The sequence below is a fragment of the Porites lutea genome, chromosome 4 (genome assembly GCF_958299795.1).
Source record: "Porites lutea chromosome 4, jaPorLute2.1, whole genome shotgun sequence".
Classification (NCBI taxonomy): Eukaryota; Metazoa; Cnidaria; class Anthozoa; order Scleractinia; family Poritidae; genus Porites; species Porites lutea.
This window is the reverse complement of record NC_133204.1, coordinates 35979672-35998243: the sequence shown is the minus strand read 5'-3', so window position 1 is coordinate 35998243 and position 18572 is coordinate 35979672. Positions and strand designations below refer to the sequence as shown.

The window sequence follows — 18572 nt, the reverse complement described above, 5'->3', positions numbered from 1 at the left end:
TAATGTCCGGCAACAATCTTCATTACTTTACTTTCATTTAAAATATTCCTTGCGGGAGACCGAATGTTAACAATCTAGCTGTGCAATAGACGGGGTTGTAAGAAAGTCGTTACGGGTTTGAAATCGTCCTCGATGTACGCAAATTATTGTGCACCCGGCCCACTCTTCACATCCCTCCGAGGATTGATGGCGTTTATAAAGCTCTTTTGTTATTTATTTTTCAGCTGGAAATGGACGCCTTGGATCAAATAGAAAATTGTACCATTCCTGAATGTCAAAAAAACGAAGAAAATAACGGCGGTAACCAGGAAGAAGACAATGCCACCAACATAATCTTCGTTGCTGCTTATATCGTCATCATCATGCTTTCATTGGCAGGCAATTCGCTTGTCATTCACCTTGTGCGAACTCGCAGGGACATTCGCCAAAACCCGTTCAACTGGCTTTTGGCCAACACGGCTGTAGCTGACGTATTGGATGTGTTAACGGCTTCCAGCTTTACCATGTCGTTCTTTATAGCTGGAAACCGATGGATACCTGGAATAGTGGGAAACCTTCTTTGCAAGCTCATACCATTCATCTTGAATATCTCTATTAGTGTTGCTATCTGGACGCTGACAGTGATTGCCGTGGACAGATTTCTGGCTATTGTGTGCATCCGACGGAGGCCCATGTCTTCTAGAGCAGTGGTGCGTTCAGTCTTTGGTTTGTGGTTATGTTTCGGTGTGATTTTCAGTGGCCAGCTGTACACGTTTAAAACCAGGGAGATGGAAGATGGAACTGTTGAGTGCATCGAAGAGTGGCATGATTTCCCTGAAATAGCTCACACTCTTTTCAAAGCCGAACTGATGTTTAAACTTGTTATAACCTATGTAATCCCTTTGACCATCATGACAGTCCTGTATTCGTTGATCGCCCGCTTTTTATGGAGACATAAACCACCCGGACATGTTAACCAACAGGCTTATGCAAAACAAGCAAAAAAACGTCGTTCAGTCATCAAAATGCTGGTGACAGCTGTCAGTGTGTTTACGATTTGTTGGCTTCCTGTACATGTAGTTCACATGGTGTCAGTGTTTCACACCAATGCTTATCAAGACATTCCCAGTGTTTTCAAGTTGTTCTTCTTTTGGCTGGCGCATGCAAATGCCGCAATTCATCCCTGGTTGTTTATTGTCTTCAGCGAAAAACTGAGGGTAGAAACAAAATTAATGTTTCCGCGATTCACTAAGTACAGGCCAAGGAAGCAGGATCGATTTCAACTACCAGCGTTAAGAACCTTTTCACAGCAAACTTTGGGAAATTCTTCACTTGAGTTGAGAGTTTCTAGATTTCTCCACACATCAGTATCTTCGACTGGTATCAGCAGCCTCAGTTTGGATACGAGATTTTGAACAGATGTGCACTACGGGATCTGTGCCATGAGCAAACAATGTAAACTGAAAGTATATCACTAAAATGAGGGGGTAAAAAATGGTGAAATACTAAGATTTAAGATTTAAGATTTATAATTTAAGATACTACAAGATTTTGAACAGATGTGCACCACGGGATCTGTGCCATAAGCAAACAACGTAATGTATATCACTAAAATGAAGGGGTAAAAAATGGTGAAATACTAACTTAATTAGGAAAGCATGTCAATTTTCTTGCTTTATTGCTTCTGCTGCTGCTAACATTACAAATTGTGCTCTGTGCTATAGTTACCACGTGCATGGAACATCACTAAACGTGGTGCAACGGACGTGGTTTCTCAAGGAGGCAGAGGACGGTCACGAAATGTCACATGAGAACAGATAAATGTTTGATTCGTGGATGCCAGCAAATGAGACAAGCAAGCTTTGGTACCCAACGATCATCAGAAGAGCTTGCTCGCTAGCTGGCTTGCCCTTTAGTAAAAGAAAAAATGAGAGTGACGCAGGGGCGGATCCAGGATTTTTCTTGTGAGGGAGTAAACCACTAAGGAATGGCGTAACTGACTGGTGACGTGAGGTGCCAAACTACCATTTTTACGGCGTTTAACATAAATTCTTCAACCTCATCTCATGTTTTACTTCAACAACAATAAACCACGCAGTTTTTTTGCAGAATACCGGTTGTATTAGAAAGCCGCAGGTCGTCTTAGCGGGGTGCGCCCCCCGTTCATGCTCCCCCTAGATCCGCCCCTGTGACGGGAGACAACATAATTATATAGATCAGTAAGCTCCGAATACAGCCAGTTTTCCTCGCTCCACTCCGCTAGGGACGCTTGTGCGAGAAGCGAGAAGAGATGGCTGTATTCGCGGGCTTAAACATCAGTGGATTCTTCTCAATCAAGAAAAAGCGTTCGTAACTCCTGCGGAATAGTAAGGCCTGCTTTATTAAAACATAATTCATGATTGGAATTCGATGTCAAAACCCCCCCTAATTTTCTGTGTCTCAAAATCACCAAACAGTATGCCAAAACTGCAAAAGATATACTCGTGTGGTTTTTAAACTTGTTATTACCTATGCAATCCTTAGCAGTCCTATGTTCGTTGATCACCTGCATTTCATGATGGAGATATAAGCCACCCGGATACATCATCGGCAGATGCAGGGGGAGGGTCTGGGGTGCGGATCCCCCCTATATGACCTGACGCTTGTTTGAGACTGGAATTCGTACATCTACAGGATCGTATAGCGTTTTCTAGCTGGCTGATTTTTTAATGAAACGCGCGTTGCATTTGCCACTAAACTTAATTCCGGGGATATTCAAAAATATAATTGTTCTTGGTTTCCCTCCTATGATCTGTTCGCCTCTGCTCGCTAAGCAGTATTTCCCGCGCCAACGAAAATTCCTGGGTACGCCCCTGCAGGTTAACCAACAGGCTTATGCAAAACAAGCAAAAAAATGTCGTTCAGTGATCAAAATACTGGTGATATCGTCAGCGTGTTTACAGTTTCTTGGCTTCAGGTCACATGATGGCGGACATTTCGCCACAATGCATACGGCGCCATTCCTACCGTTTTTCTCCTTTTGGCTGGGGCATGCAAGCTCGTCCCCAGGGCGCTTTTCCATGGCTTTGGAGGTGGCCCCACCTACAAAGCCATGGAAAAGCGCCCTGAGGACGAGGTTTTGGGGCATGCAAATGCTGCAATTCATCCCTGCTCGTTTAGGCTGCGTGCAAACAGACGCAACAACTCTCAACATTGTTGCGCTAACAATGTTGGGAGTTGTTGCGTGCGTGTTGGCAGTGGTGTGCAAACGGATGCAACAACTCCCAACAATGTTGGAACCTGCAGTGCATCGCGGGAAGGATACAACCCATAAGTCTTTGTAAACCATGCGTAATGAGCGTGCGTGGCCCCAACGATGTTGGAAGAGCTGTGCAAACGGATCCAACATTGTTGCGCTACGCTTCGGCGATCACGGAACAAAAGAAATGTTGGGAGTTGTTGGCTGAAAAGTTTGACCGGTTCGTTTCAAACTTTGCGCAACAACATGCAACAAGGTGTGCAAACGGACGCAACATGTAACATCCAACAATGCTGGGAGTTGTTGCACACCAATGTTGCGTCTGTTTGCACGCAGCCTTATTGTCTTGAGCAAAAAACTGAGAGTGTAAAAAACAGCCGCACCCTTCCCCCACCCTTCTCCGATTTTTTCTCAAAGGAGGGGGCGGCTGTACCCAGGCTGCTCAAAAGCGTCCTAACGGTTGACTCATGACGCAAGCCGAATGCTGAAAAAATAAGAGTGACAGAAAATATTATGATGTCCTCTTTGACAGCAAAGATAACTGAATAATAATGGATTAAAATAACTGCAAAAACCGTGGACGAAGATCCTGCTAGTTGTAAACGTTGGATCTTTAGAAAAGAGACCTAATCAGCCAAAATATAAAGAACCAAGAACGTGAGGAAGAGAAGAAGATAACTGACAAGCTGGTTTATGAACATAATGTTTACTATAAAAATTTTTGGTGATGTGTTGGCGGGTTTTAACGCGAGCGTTATTTAACTAACCAATAAAATGTGAATACATACCGTGGGCGTTTATCATTTCACGTAGGAAATAGATGGAATGGCTCTTTCTTACCGGTGTATGACATTTGCAGACTGCAGACTGCAGACTGCAGACTGTAGACGGCAGACTGCAGACTGCAGACTGCAGACTGCAGACTGCAGATTGCAGACCACAGATTGAAGATTGTAAATTAAATGACACCAAAATCTTCCTAATAAAGGTGACGTCTTCAAAAACATATGATCGTGTGAAAGTGAGAAAGTAGCCTTGGGAACAAGGTTGATATTTTTGTGCAAAGTTACATTGGCCTCATTCCCAAAATGCTGTTGGCTATTCTTCACCGACCCGGCATATCACTAATTGCGTTGATTCTTTATTCTTCTTTGATTATCGTGAATTGATAATGACAAGTAGCAATGCCCACTAATGCCTGTCTAAATAGTAGTCTTCTGTAAGAAAAGGTTTTTAGATTGCGAGCCGCTTCGTAGGATAGATCAAGGACATTTAACACCTTTTAAATGACGTATTTCATCTTAGCAGTATTTAGGGATATGCCAAATAATCGAAAACGAACAGATCCTATCTGCATGGACTCGACGAATTACCAGAAGTGCATTTTGAATTTCTAAATAGGTAAATCATTGCTCATACTCAAGTCCTAGTACAGAGGTCGGGGTCCCCGTAGAATAGGGATTCCGGCGCTGTTTCACAGACAGACTTCTAGTTTAGTTTCGTCTGTGGTGCAGGCTAAATTGCTAGACTGTTGCTATGGATTCAGGAGCAAGTTTGTGACATCGGCAGACATTATTCTGCTCTAATTCAACACGAAAAGAACAGCCAACGGCTCCTTTAGAAATGAGGTCGGTGTAATTTGCGTGAAAAATATAAACTTTGCTTCTAGGCCTTACTTTTCGGAACAAGGTAATGTTGATGATGACGCCACCTTTATTACGATATTTTTGGTTTCATTCAATTTACAGTCTTGCTGCAGTCTGCAGTCTGCGGTTTGCAGTCTGTAGTCTTCAGTCTGCAGTCTGCGGTCTGCAGTCTGCAGTCTACAGTCTGCAGACTGCAAATGTCATACACCGCTTTCTTACGAATATTGATTCCGCTGGAGACATTGGAGTAGTCAGTACATGAAGGAAAAGCTTGCTTATCAGTGGGAGACTGGTTCTAGTTCGGCGGCCATCTTGCATGCATGCATGCGATCAAGGACTTTTTTCTTTGTTTTCTCTTCCATTTAAAAGATTAGGTTGCTCCAATTAAGCCCGAAGTAGTTATCAGAGCTGTGAAAAAGAACTCAGCGTTCTTCCTCACCAGAGCATGCTGAAGCACTTCGCCAATGTTGCCGGAGTGGCCAAATGGTTCCCCCATCGGGTACTTTCTGGTAATCACGGTCACTGTCTCAGCCAAAGGCGTTATTCTTCTTCGAAATCCGATCTGGATGTCATCATCAAAAAGATGAAGTTTCGAAGATATAGGTGCTTTGAGAAGCTCGAAGAGCCTCCATCTGGTTTGGAACCGCTGAGGACTATGTATGATGAACTAGATGCCGTTCATGTTCGAAAGCGTCAACCGACGGGGGGTGACAGCTCTAACAAGGTCTGTTTCGGGAGAAAAACAAATTTATTCCGGGAATCTGGAGATTTTGCCAGGAATCGGGATACCTGGGAAATTTTTCGGGAGATATAAGATATTTTCGGGACATTGAGCAAAGATTTGATATTACATGTTATCAAACAATATATATACAGTGATATGCACCCAGCGTATGCTCTGTATTCAATGTATTTTGACACTTGAAAACGGCTGAACTTCCCATGCTATGAAAAGACCAATCAGCAATGTTTCCAATTAATATAGCATGAAGTTCGAGTGCGATTGACCACGTGCAATCCCCAGCGGATTGACAAAAGACCTGTACCGGTGCAAGGCACATACTATCAGTTCACACCAGATCCCATCATTCATTAGTTCAGGGGTATTTTTACGCTGCACGTTAACGAGTTTTAAGAGCACATTCCAGGGGCACCCAACGAGAATATAGTTCAAAACCACTTAAACTAGCATTGTTAAACGTATTTTAGTATTTAAACGGTAGATATAGGCATATTTTTATCCCCTAAAAATTTTTATTCTCTTCGGATTTCCTAGCTGAAATTCTAGTCATCCGAAAATTATAGGGATCAAAACTTACCTTTTCGAAAGTTTCAGCCAGGAAAAAGGCTCCCGAAAATTCTAGGTGACCTTTTAACGGGCAAAAATCCGTTAAAAATGGGCAATTATGCCATTTTTTAGATGTTCGAAAATTCTAGGAGAGGCAGGCGAGCAAGAAGTTTTACAACCAATGTTCCGAAAATTCTAGATCTCAAATAGTCTTCCGAACAGATATTTTCCGAAAATTGTCGTTGGGTGCCCCTGACATTCCTCTGATTGCATACTGCATGAAAACTTGAAAGAAGTATGTAAGAAGTATGTAGGAAAAAAACCAGACTCATTTAACCTTGTTAAACGAATGAGGCCATAAAAAGAAGTATGTCTGTGAAGATTCTTTAATCATCCTGATTTCGTCGGGGTCCTTCCGATTTTGCTCGAAAATCCCGAATCCTGATGAATATGATGTGCGTTCGGGATAGGAAAATTTCAGATTTCGACAGTTGTTCTGAAATTTTCAAATGAATTCTTATGATACTCATACAATGACACCACACAGAGTATACTTAGCTGAAAGTGATATCCAGAGCAATTTCAAAAACTGTACAACTTGTATGAAATAAAATTGACTACTTCTACCCGAAGTCACGCCAATAAAAATAAGCATAAAAAGGACAATTGATTTAGAGAACATTTTGGACAGAAGTTGTCCTCTCAGAACACCAGAAATGGCGTTTCAGAGCACCAAGATTTCAAAATTTTCTGGGGGAGCATTCCCCCATACCCCCCTAGTCGTTGGCCCCTTCACTGCTCGCCTGATTCATCGGTGATTAAAAAACAAAAAAACACGATTTTATATACTTAAAAAGTTTGACAGTCTTTTCTCTGTTAACATGATACCTTCTAAACGAAAAAAAACTAAGGTTAGATAATTAACAAGTTACATAATTGACAAGAAGCTGCAAAAAATCTCTAATCACAATTTTAATTTTAATTGTTAAAACAATTTTGGGAAGTTAAACATTTATGGGGAATGCCACCGAAAAATTCGGGAGGGTCGACGAAATTTCCGGGAGGACAGAAAGTTATTCGTAAGACTGCCCAAACAGCCTTTGTTAGAGTTGTCACCCGCCGTTCAACCGCACGTGTTATTTCTGAGAAGTGAACTTGTTCTTCAGAGGCTGGAGTACCTTAAGCCGTCAGGGTTATTAGCTCGACAGAAAAGGAAGCTCTTGGAAAGATCTCCCCCGGTTCTTGTACTCGCTGAAGATTCTCAAAAAAGGGGGGGGGGGGGGGGCTATATTATCTCAGGGGAGTTATTCGTGTCCAGAATGACGGCTTAGAGGAGAAAGTACATTTGATGCATCCATGTTCTAGACTGCTAGTAGTGCGAACGTTCGATCTTGAGAATCGTGTTAAGTTTATCATGGAAGAGCTGCGAATGGCTCAGCGATCAGCCTTGAAAATGCTGCTGGAACTGCCAAGCTTTTTGCTACATACTATTCCAGACAAGTGTGTTTTCCTACACAAGTATGATCTCCCTGACGGCTACAGCTTTAAATTAGATCAGCATACAGCCAAGGTCTTTCCCCCTGTGTTATCAAATAACATTGAAATCAATCCAAGATTATTCAGACAAGATTCTGATGAGAAACTGGCTCAGAGTTGTCCAAAATTGATGCTTGCTGATTTGTTAGATTATTCTTTTGCAAAGCAGTTTGGAGAAGGACAGCCAGAGGATCTGACTAAGTGTCTCTTCAAAGTTGAAAAGAGAGAACTCCGTGAAAAGTATAACAAAGTCTTGTAAAAAAATGGTGAAGAAAATTGTCTTAATAGTCAAGCTGCTTCAAAAAAGGCGTGCTTGAGATGGTTTGCTTTGTTAGTTTTGTGACCAGCTTCTTGTGCTTTGTTAAGATGGCAGTACATGTACCTTCAAACTGAATATTCCTTGTTTGCTTTTTTGTTTGTTGTTGTTGCCCTATTGTAGATCATGAATTATTATACTCCTCCTGGGCTAACAAATTTTAATCTATAATGGAGTTTACGGTCGTTTCGCCTGCACGCTGTTCGCTTATATCTTAAGTCATTTTTGCTCACGTGTTGGGTCATTTCGCTTATTTATTTTTACTTTCGTTGAAAAAGTTAGTGTAAATATTGACTTTTACACTTAAGAAGTGGACAGCAAGTATAACCTAATAGCAAAATTTGAACCGCTGTGGTCTTTCCAAAAATATTAATGTAAGAAATGATGAGAGTAGCGCCTGAAAAACCATTGCTCTGCGTGTTAGTGGTAGCTCAGCTGTAAGGAAATTTTGTTCTCATGTTAGCAAAACGACTCATAAAACATTTGCAAGATGACTTATAACACGTTAGCTAAACGAACTAGCACACATAAGCAAAATGACTAAGACGTAAGTGAACAGGATGTAGGCGAAACGACCAGTCACCAATTTAATACTAGGGGTGTAGAATGTTAAATGTAAGCCTTAGAATGTGGATCTTGGGATGAGTCCTGCTTTGACCACTCCCCTGAGCTCTTTCTTGGCAGTCCTTAGTTTATCTCCTCCGAAATGCCTGTAAGTAACTGGCTGGTTGTTTACCATAATTTCCTTGTGACTACATATTTATTTGGGTGGTGACGTGTGCCCTTAAGATCACAGAGCAACTGCACTATAAACAAAGATTTACATAAACATTTGTTCCTTTTTTGCCAGATTCCTGTTAAATCCTTCTTATGTACATGCACACCCAATGCATGTGAAACATTTGTCAGGTCCGAATTACTTAAGAAAATATCATTATACATTTTTTTCTTATAAAACATTCAAACTGCTTACTTACAAAGTCATAAGGTACCTTAAGCCCTCTTTCAGGTATCAAACAAATTAAGGTATATTGTTGTTAACATATTATAAAATGCTTCCTTGTCTTTGTAACATGTTGTTGTTAGGTTGGTTTAAATGAAATTAACATTTGATGAAAAAATAAAAATGTTGTGACTGAAAATAATACAGAAAAATGAAAAAAAAAAAGATACAAAATCTACTTTTAATAAATAAAAATTATTTTTTACAAAAGTTTAAGATCAGATGCTTGGCTTCTTGTAGGCCACAGACTTCTCCTTTGATTTTGCTTCTTTAAGATCTTGCTTGCAAATAAGTAGAACCAGAGGCACTCCCTTGAGTTTCACATCTGATAAGATCTCTAACAAGGCATGCTTTGATTTGTCAAATAGTGCAGGATCACTACTATCAATGGCATAAACAATAGCACTGGTATCATTGACAAAATTAGGCCAGTAAGACTGAAATTTCCCTCCAACTGGAAGAAAAAAAGAAAAAGAATATTAATCCCAAACTTCTCAAAGCAGCTTATCGATTTAAGACTTTACTGTGTTGTAAACACATTCACACCTCACCCATGGAACCTTGTCACTTAAAAAACATGCTTGTGTAATTGCATTACACACTTTAATGTAGGCTGATTCTCAGACGTCCGAGGTCGTTCGCGACCCAGGGAGGGAAGCGAAAGCGACCGCGAACGACCTCGGACGTCTGAGAATCAGGCTAACTTTAATGGGGCTATTGCATTTAAAAATCAGAGGTTGCCTATGGCTACTTGTGGATTAATTATCGTAGAAATGAAAGCTGATAATGACCTTGCAATTAGTCTACTGGTATATTTAATTTTTAAGTCTGTCAAAAAATGAAAATATGTTGTTAGAAAAAATAAAACAAAAGGACCAAAAAACAGTAAAAAAAACGTTTCCTATGGTGGGAGTCGAACCCCGGACCTTCAATGTGTAAGGTCTACCTGTTATCTATTGTGCCACAACAACTAATGTATCGGTCAAATCGAAGCTTCAACATGCCCCCCCCGGGCATACCCCGGGCATTTGACACTTTTGCCGTCCCGGGGAGGAGGGAATTTGATTACCAGGGCCTTCCAGGGGGTGGAGAATTTGATCCCCATGCTTTAGGGGTGGGGAATTAGAACTACACCCTCGATTTCATGTAAAATCTTTGGTGTGGCGAGCTATCATGGGGGACGCGGTGTTAGAGGATCTTCGTGGAAAAGATTGTGCCTTTGTGGCCAATTGGTTACGAGGAAAGGGCTTAAACAAGCTTTGTGCCGTATTCGAAGTATTTAAATTTTAAAATTTTTAATATTGGATTCAGGCTTTGAATTCAATACAAAAACATCAAATAAAATAAAATAAAACGGTCAACTACTTTGACCTACTGCAAGTATGTTAATTAATAAGGTGAGCGATAAGGCATGTCAGTGAAATGGTCATGATGTAGTAATCTCAATAGGTGGGATCTTTTTTTATAGAACGCTTTGTATGTTGCATGACGAAGAAAAGCTGAGCATTCAGTGACCTTGTAGCAGCGATTTCCGCCGCTTTGCACGAGACTTTTGTTCGTAGTAAATACGCTAACAGTGTTGGTCAGTTTTTGTTATATTTATAAAGATGTTGTTCGACAACTGAAGGCGTTTCCGCTGTCCTTCTGTCATTTTTGTGCCTGTGAAATGTCCCCAGGGTGGGGGCGTTTGATCACCTGAATGGACCCTAGTGTGGGGCATTTGAACGGCATTTTGGCCCGGGCAGTGGGGAATTTGAACAATAATTTTCAAAAAAGTCAAATGCCCGGAGGGTTGCCCGGGGGGGGCATGTTGAAGCTTCGATTTGACCGATACATAATGTTAAACAAATCGTTGAATTAATTATCTATATCACTATTGCTCATGAAATTCTGCCAGTGGACCGTGTTTGAAGCTGGTAGCGCCTTATTTAAGAAGAATTGAAAGATATATTTTGATGGTAAAAGCTGTACCTTAACTCATCTCGTTGCATTTGAACAACATATGTCTGACAAAGGGATATTAAGTGTCTCACTAAACTGTTGCAAAGTCTCTTGCTGACGGCGTTGTACAGCTTGCAATTCTCCGTGTTGACTTGAGGAGAATCAATTACGATTCAGCAACATCGCAGTAAACATTTCCTTTTTTGTTCAACCAAAGAAACATTTCATTTCAGAATGATATTTCCCTAAAAACCATGAGATTGGGAGTCGTGTTGTGAAAAAAGTTAAACAAACCATGCGTGTCACAGCTTTCTAAGCGGAAGCTGTGTTGTGATTCACTTGAAATACTATCCATCCGGATTAGCTAATTAGATCGAACTTCCGGTTACGAATGAGTGACAAATTTGCATACAGATTCCCAACAATACTTGTGGACAATCCACGAGTAAAAATTGAGGATTTCTGGTGGGGTAGAGTAAAAAAATATGAAATTCTTTGAGGTGAGGCTTTATTTGTTACATTTTAATCGCAGGATTGTTGTGTTGTTCAAACACCGGTTAGCTCAAACCTTGGTTAAATTTAACCCTGCTAGCTAGGTAGGTTAAATAACTAACCTTAGGTTAAATGATAATACAACCAATATCACTGTCAAAATGGCTGCCTTGTTGTCACACTTTACTGACTATTAAAACGACAACAAAAAAGACTCACAGATATTTCAAACAAATGATAAAAATTAGAAATTTTCCAAACAAAGATTACTAAGAGCTCACTACAGGTTTCAAAGCAGGCCAATGCTCCTCCAGTTCATTTTTGTTTTTTTTGTTTTTTTCGAAAGTTTGTAAATTCGATAAACTTTGCGCAAGAAATGAGGATTCTTACGAATATTTATTGCAATAACCCAATGCAAGCATACAGAGCACAAGCACACTATGCAAGGTGCTTATGCTTGCATTTCACCAGTAAACAGGGCTTTTTTGTACATACGACCTCATAGTTTTCAGCTTAGCTCCTATATAATCAGGAATATTATGGTACTTACTCTCCCAAACATTCAGGCTGACTCCCTCGGTTGAAACGCAAACAACATGAAAACCTTCGGTAGGAGTTGTGCCTTCTCGTTCTGCGGAAGTTATTGGACTGTCATGATGTGCCAACGCAGCGAGGAAAGTGCTTTTTCCCACTGCCTTCTACTCCTAACACAAGCACCTTTTTCGCGGAAATTTCGCTCGCAGTTTCATCGCGGAGAGATGTCTGATCTTGTGGCTGTTCTTTTTGGTGAACATAACATCTGTACAGGCCATAGGCACTTGAAACTACAACGACGCCACCAAGAACACTCATGGAAATAGACTGTTCACAGTCCCCTGTTTTTTCGTGAGATCGTTTAGATATACCGCGTCTTACCGTCACTGGTAACTTGATTTTCAAATGTAGCTATAATCCCCGACGCCCGCCCCCTCGGTCTGGGGGGGTGGGGAAGAAAAATAGAGGGACTGTAATAACATCACCGCAGCTCGCGTTCACGGAGCGCGTTGTACCAGCAACGCAGGCGTTTGATTGGTCATTAGACAATAGATGTTAATTTGCGTTGACAACTGACAACAGGTTTAATCTAAGTTGCCGACATCGACAAGTCGTTGACAAGTCGACGTTTCCATAAAACGTACGCTTTCATACCATGAGGCACATCTTGCGCAAACACACGAAGGATTCATGGTATTTTGATTAGGAAAATGTTTTCTTGTGCATGTTTGCCGATTTTATTTCGAGGAATGGCCCAGAAACATTATAAAATCACTGTTTCGCAAGGAGATATTCGTAAACACGCGTAATCGATGCTAAATGTGTGTGGCATGTTTTTTATCACCAGCGGAGTTTCTTAATGAATGAATGGTAAAAGGCGTGAAATTCCTGTCACGCCTCCTGGACGCGAGCTGTAGTGATGTTATTACAGTCCCTCTATTTTTCTCGTTTCCTCCCAAACCGCCCCTGCCCCCTAAGTAGTTTTGACACTCATGCAAGATGGCAGCCCGTAACACAAAGCGCTAGATCTCGATGATCTTACGGAAAAATAGAGGATCGTGAACAGTCTATAATTTACCCTTGACCCTCGACGTTTTACCCTCGACCCTCGACTGTCGACATTCTACCCTCGACCCTCGACAAAAACCTACACTCGAAAAGCACTTATTTTCTTAAATTAACCCACCAAGAAAGAGTCATGAAGGTCCAATGCTTGCTTAAAGGAACAGTATCCCGTTACTGCGCATGCACCAAACTTTGATTTTTGGACAGGATGTCGCGAAATCAAAAGATGCGAGGAGAGTAAGAGAATCTTGAAAAATCCGTTTGCATCGCGCTTGGCCGGGTTCAATACGACACTAAAACTTCTCAGAATTATAGATCAATGATATTTTGTTCCTGTTAAGTTTTCATTTGGGCAAAATCTGGATTTTTTGGCGTTACTTTTATTGCCGTTGGCCGGAGGACCAAAAGATTGGAAGCACTTTGATGCCGATTCAAGGCTTATTTCTTCTGCTAGCTTCCATACAAGCTCAGATAATTGTGAAAGGAATACGCAGAAATGAAACAGCAACAATAAAGACTGTAAGAAAGAAACCGTTGAGACATTGATGTGACTGAGGAGATCTTGTGGAGGGGAGCTTCGTGAAGCAGAATGTTTTGCAACGACGCGTTAGTAAACTTTTAAATGAATCTCCTTACGGCCGACAAAATCGAAAAAACAGGCGCTACACGTTTTGAAAAACTAGTGACATGAATCATAATATCATTCTTGACTAATCTTTGTGATGATTCATAGCGTTGAGATTGCATTTTTATTTATGTCTTTCAAACGTTTGAGGCTAGAACGCGAGCAAATCAGGCAGATATTACTGGACTTGGAGCGATTGACCTCTGACACGAGTTTCGACTTCAAATTAGAAAATATGTTTTTAAAGCGAGCGGAACGAGATTTTCGGGTCGCGAGGCGGCCCAGCTAGCGATAAAATCGCGATGAGTCTTCGAACCGCGAGCCAAATTTTTATATAAGACGAAAGACTTCCTCGAAAGTCTAAAATATTACTTGAGAATATAAACAACAAATCTCTGTCGGCGGTGCGGTCCGGAAGGAAATCTTGTCGATTCAATTTGACAGTTCTATTGTCTTTAAAAGAAAAAACAGATGACGCTCGCGCGTGCGCATAACCGGGACACTGTCCCTTTAAGAGGACGCATTCTCGTCCCCAGAGCCCGTCGTTTCTTGGTCACGTGGTCTTGAAACGAGGGGCTCTGGAGGCAGCCGTTACCGGAGGTCCGAAAATTTCGGACATCCGGTCACGCATGTGCAGAAGTTACAAAATTCAGTGCTCATGCTCATAACGAATTTTTTTCCCTCACCGCTACACTGGGGACAAAATTTTACTTCCTGAGCTCTCTCCAGAGTGTGGCTTCTTTGGGCTGTTTTGAAAATACAGACTTCACTCAACTAGGATTCATTGATAATTTAGAGTCAAAAGGAGAAGACATTAACAAAAACCAGCTGAACACACCGTTGGGTGTGCAGAACTGAGACAATTAATCGGCAGATTATCGTCTGAGTTTAATATGTGAGTTCCTTTTTGGCGAAAACAAACCCTGAAAAAGCAAGATCGCGGAGATCGAAAGTCAGTCTAAGAAGGTATCTTGTTCCATGTCCCGCAAATGCTATCTTATTTCAAAACGCCTGTCAAACGAAGCCATTCTCGTGTTGTATTATTAAAGTGGACAGGAAAATAAAATATATGTATTCGTTTCACTCTACCTAGTTGTGTTTTTTCCTATGTTTATTTCCTTTTGGAGGTGTCGAATGCTGGGTTTTAATTTTTTCCCATGAGCTTTTGTGTACAACTTGAGTCGAGACAACCGAAGGTTTATGTCAAAACAAATCAATATTAACCATTTTGTTGTCCCAAACAGGGTAAAAACCAGTACAAACTTTGTCCAGGAGAAGTGAGAGCTTGCTGGAGGGGGTGATAGGTATCTGAGAAAGTCTCTTACACTTTCATGGACTAGAAAACTGAGTGAATCAAATTCCAGTTCAATTCTTTATGTATAAAAACCTTAACTGAAACTTGATTCACTCAGTTTCTTAACCCTAATCATAAAACATGAGGGTCATTTGGTGTTTATGGTGGCCATTCGGTGTTTTGCGAAAGGGGACCTATTAGAGGTTTATCCTCCTAAAGATTTCAGTTATCATCTCCTAACTAAATACCATCATCAGTACCTCAAAGACGGAGTTGTAATTTGATTTTGCTGTCAAACTAAGGAAATCGTGAACGCCTGAAATTTTTCAGTAATGTTCACTGTCAAGAGAGAATGATCTAGCTCATTCTGTCTTGTGATTGTGTAGTACCCTGAGAGCAAAGTCTCCTTCGATCTTCTAGAAAATATCGGCCCCGAAAGAGACTCTGCTCGCAGGGCAATTGTGCAGTGACCAATCACCATAAAGTTCAGAACACATGAACAAACCTCAAAAATGAAATACTTTTTGCACTTACTGGTATTTAACTAAGCTTCAAAATGTAATAGTGGAAGCTTAGGGGAGGGCTTATAACCAGGCTGCGACCTACGGGGCACAGCCCTGTTCTTAAGTGGGGGGAGAAGAGATTTATGCAAATGGCAACCAAAAGTCAAAATCAGGTGTCTGTCACCGCAGAGATGCCAATCTATTCGGAATTATAAGTAGGAAAACCCCTAGTTTAAAGCCAAAACTAGAATAAGCCAATGAAATGGCAAGTCGTTCAGTTAACATGTATACGTACTTCTGGGACTTTTCCCTAGCGAAAAAATTTATTCGGAATTATGAGTAGGATAAACCCCTCGGTTTAAAGCCGAAAATAGAATAAGCCAATGAAATGGCAAGTCGTTCTGTAAACATGTACTTGGGACTTTTCGGCGCCAGCGATATGATTGTTTCCACGAAGGAAGTTTATTCCTACAAAACCCTGCGTCATTTGGGTCCATTCCCAGTTCATTGAACATGAATGACGTGTCTTTTCTAAACTGAACATGGAAATGTGACGTCTGGTCTAAAATTCTAAATCTCGCCATTCATCGTCAGTTAATTCATTTCCAAACTATTTTAATGTTTCATAACAGTTTTTTTAAAAAATCATAAACGATGGCTTTTTTTTAATCATGCACAGATGGCTTTTAATGGGCACTAAAAATTAATACCCCCGACTCTAAAAATACTCAAAATCGCCCACCCTTTTCTAGCCCGCGAACAGCAGACGCATTTCCGGTGGAGAAGCGACGAACGGAAATTCGTCTGCTGTTCGCAGGCTACCGCGAACCCGAGCGGCAAAAAGATTTCTGTGACGTAAAACCTTTTTAGCCCATCACGGTTTAGCTCTAAAAATCAAGGAACTAACTCGCGAGACTTCTCGCAAGATCGTGCGCGGTGGATATGTTTAAAAGTCGAAACGTAGCTTGTGTATAGCCACCCTTTTTTCCCAGAACGAAGCGTTTACGAAAGTTAATTTGCCAGGATTGTGGGACTAACTGATGAAATAAGCATCAAGAAGATTCATACCGAAGAAAAGATTAGAGGACATTTTTTATCTATTAGCTTCTATTTGCCTACGGAAAGTCAATGATTTATCAGACCTAGCCTGCGTAGCTAGCTGTATTAGCTGTGGTCACACTACTGACTTTTTACCTAGGTAAACACGACTTTAATCAATTTGTGATACTTTTTTTTTCTTCTTTTTTTGATTACCTGTACTATTAATACTTTTCTCTGAAAAGCCTCCATGGGGAGTTGACAATAAAATTTGTATTGTATTGTATTGACTTGTTGACAGTTTACCTAGGGAAACTTGATTTTTTAAGTGTGACCGATTTTTCACTAGCCTGCGAGCAAGCTCTCCTATTTGGGCAAGCGACGCGAGCCTCGCGAGAACGCGCGAGAGAGGGGCCGAGGAAAGGAGAGCTTGCAACGATCTCTCATAAATTTCCATTTCCGCCCCGGAAACCCCGGGACTCCGCGAAGCGTGAAAACTGTCACCGCAAACGTGCCGCAGACTAGAAAAGTGACAACCGCCTGTCAAATAAGTTTAGACAGCCGACGGTGCGTAGAATTATTTATTTATAAATCGCTTTCGCAACAGCATCAAAGCAATGTTTTTAATCACTGATATTTTTTTTTTTTTTTCATGGGGACATCGAACTTCAACGTGTCCGCTCGGATAAGAACTCACTACTTTGATTCTCGTTTCGTTTACTTTTGAAAAGTCGTCCATACTGAAGACTACTCCCCATCGCAATCACCAACAAAAACATCATATATTTGTCGGTCTGGAACTTTCCTTCTTTACCGTCAAGGTACACAGCTACACTGTTAAGTACATGTTTCTGAATTTTTCTACCCAGTAGAATTCAATCGGGCGAAGAAACCGATGTTGGAAGGCTTATAGTACTTTGCGAAACGAAACGAAACGAAACGAAATGGTACTTTGCGAAACGGTACTTTGCGAAACGGTTACAACACAATGCTTCATCACACCTTACCTAGAGGCCGAAGAGGGCTTATAGTACTTTGCGAAACGAAACGAAATGGTACTTTGCGAAACGGTACTTTGCGAAATGGTACTTTGCGAAATGGTACTTTGCGAAACGGTACTTTGCGAAATGGTACTTTGCGAAACGGTACTTTGCGAAACGGTTACAACACAATGCTTCATCACACCTTATCTAGAGTACCTAGAATTCCACTGAAAGCTGAAGATTTGTAAAGATCAGGGACCGCGGAGGGGGAGGGGCTGGTAGGGCCGCGGCCCCACCACTTTTTTGCGCCCCCGCCCCCACTTCTTGCGCTAAAAAGAAAAATAATAATAGTACAAGTTTTTTTCCGTCTATATTCCGCTATATTCTCTGTATTTTCTTTAATTTCAAACCCCAGGCATTTTGTGGGGCTCCTGTGCTTTTCGCGGTAATTGTGCCCTGGGGCCGACTTGCCTCTTGATCAAACGCCATGCCTTGGCCACCCCTTCGCTTCGTTCGGCAGCGTGTTTTGTACTTCCAGCTCCGGCAGAGTTTTTTTTGGTCAGATTTATCAGACGAAATAAAGAAAATTACTAGCTTTTTCAGGCCAAACGAAGCTGAGTAGTTGTTTTGAGTTGATAAAAGTTTTATATTTTGTCTTTCTCCTTTCGAATCAATGAAATATTCGATGGCAAGAAAAATTACATTACTTGAACAGTGAACACTAAACGGCCATAGTTAGAAATTTTTGAGATCACTTCAGTGTAGTATTTTCTATACTAAAATTGTAATCGCGTCTTTTCTTGCATTGAATCTGAACTGACCGTGTATGTTGGTCGTTTATTGAAAAATTATTTTCAATTGTCAGCCCTCCCACTTTTCACCTTGCTCCGCGGTCCCTGAAGATAAACCTGGAGCAAATTTCCTCGTTAAGTCTGTTTCCCCATTACCAGACGCCATCTTGGATTTAGGTGACTTGAATGTTGTGTATGAACCATTTTAGTGTCCTCTGTGTAACACGTGTAAATTTTGCGGGCGCATCTTTCACACGCAAACATGTAAAAAGAGCGTTTCAGAGCGTTTTTCTTGTAAAT

General features: G+C 41.1%; 1 protein-coding gene and 2 pseudogenes across 1 annotated transcript; 2 read left to right on the top strand and 1 right to left on the bottom strand.

Moving 5' to 3' along the window:
* Positions 1 to 230: 230 nt before the first annotated feature.
* On the top strand, positions 231 to 1482 carry LOC140934599 (prolactin-releasing peptide receptor-like). The gene has a single exon (XM_073384197.1). The coding sequence runs from the start codon at positions 231 to 233 to the stop codon at positions 1392 to 1394; it is 1164 nt and encodes a 387-aa protein (XP_073240298.1). The 3' UTR covers positions 1395 to 1482.
* Positions 1483 to 5308: 3826 nt separating this feature from the next.
* On the top strand, positions 5309 to 8081 carry LOC140934598 (uncharacterized; annotated as a pseudogene).
* A 1143-nt stretch (positions 8082 to 9224) lies between these two features.
* Positions 9225 to 16044, bottom strand: LOC140934597 (uncharacterized; annotated as a pseudogene).
* Between the last annotated feature and the right edge of the window lie 2528 nt (positions 16045 to 18572).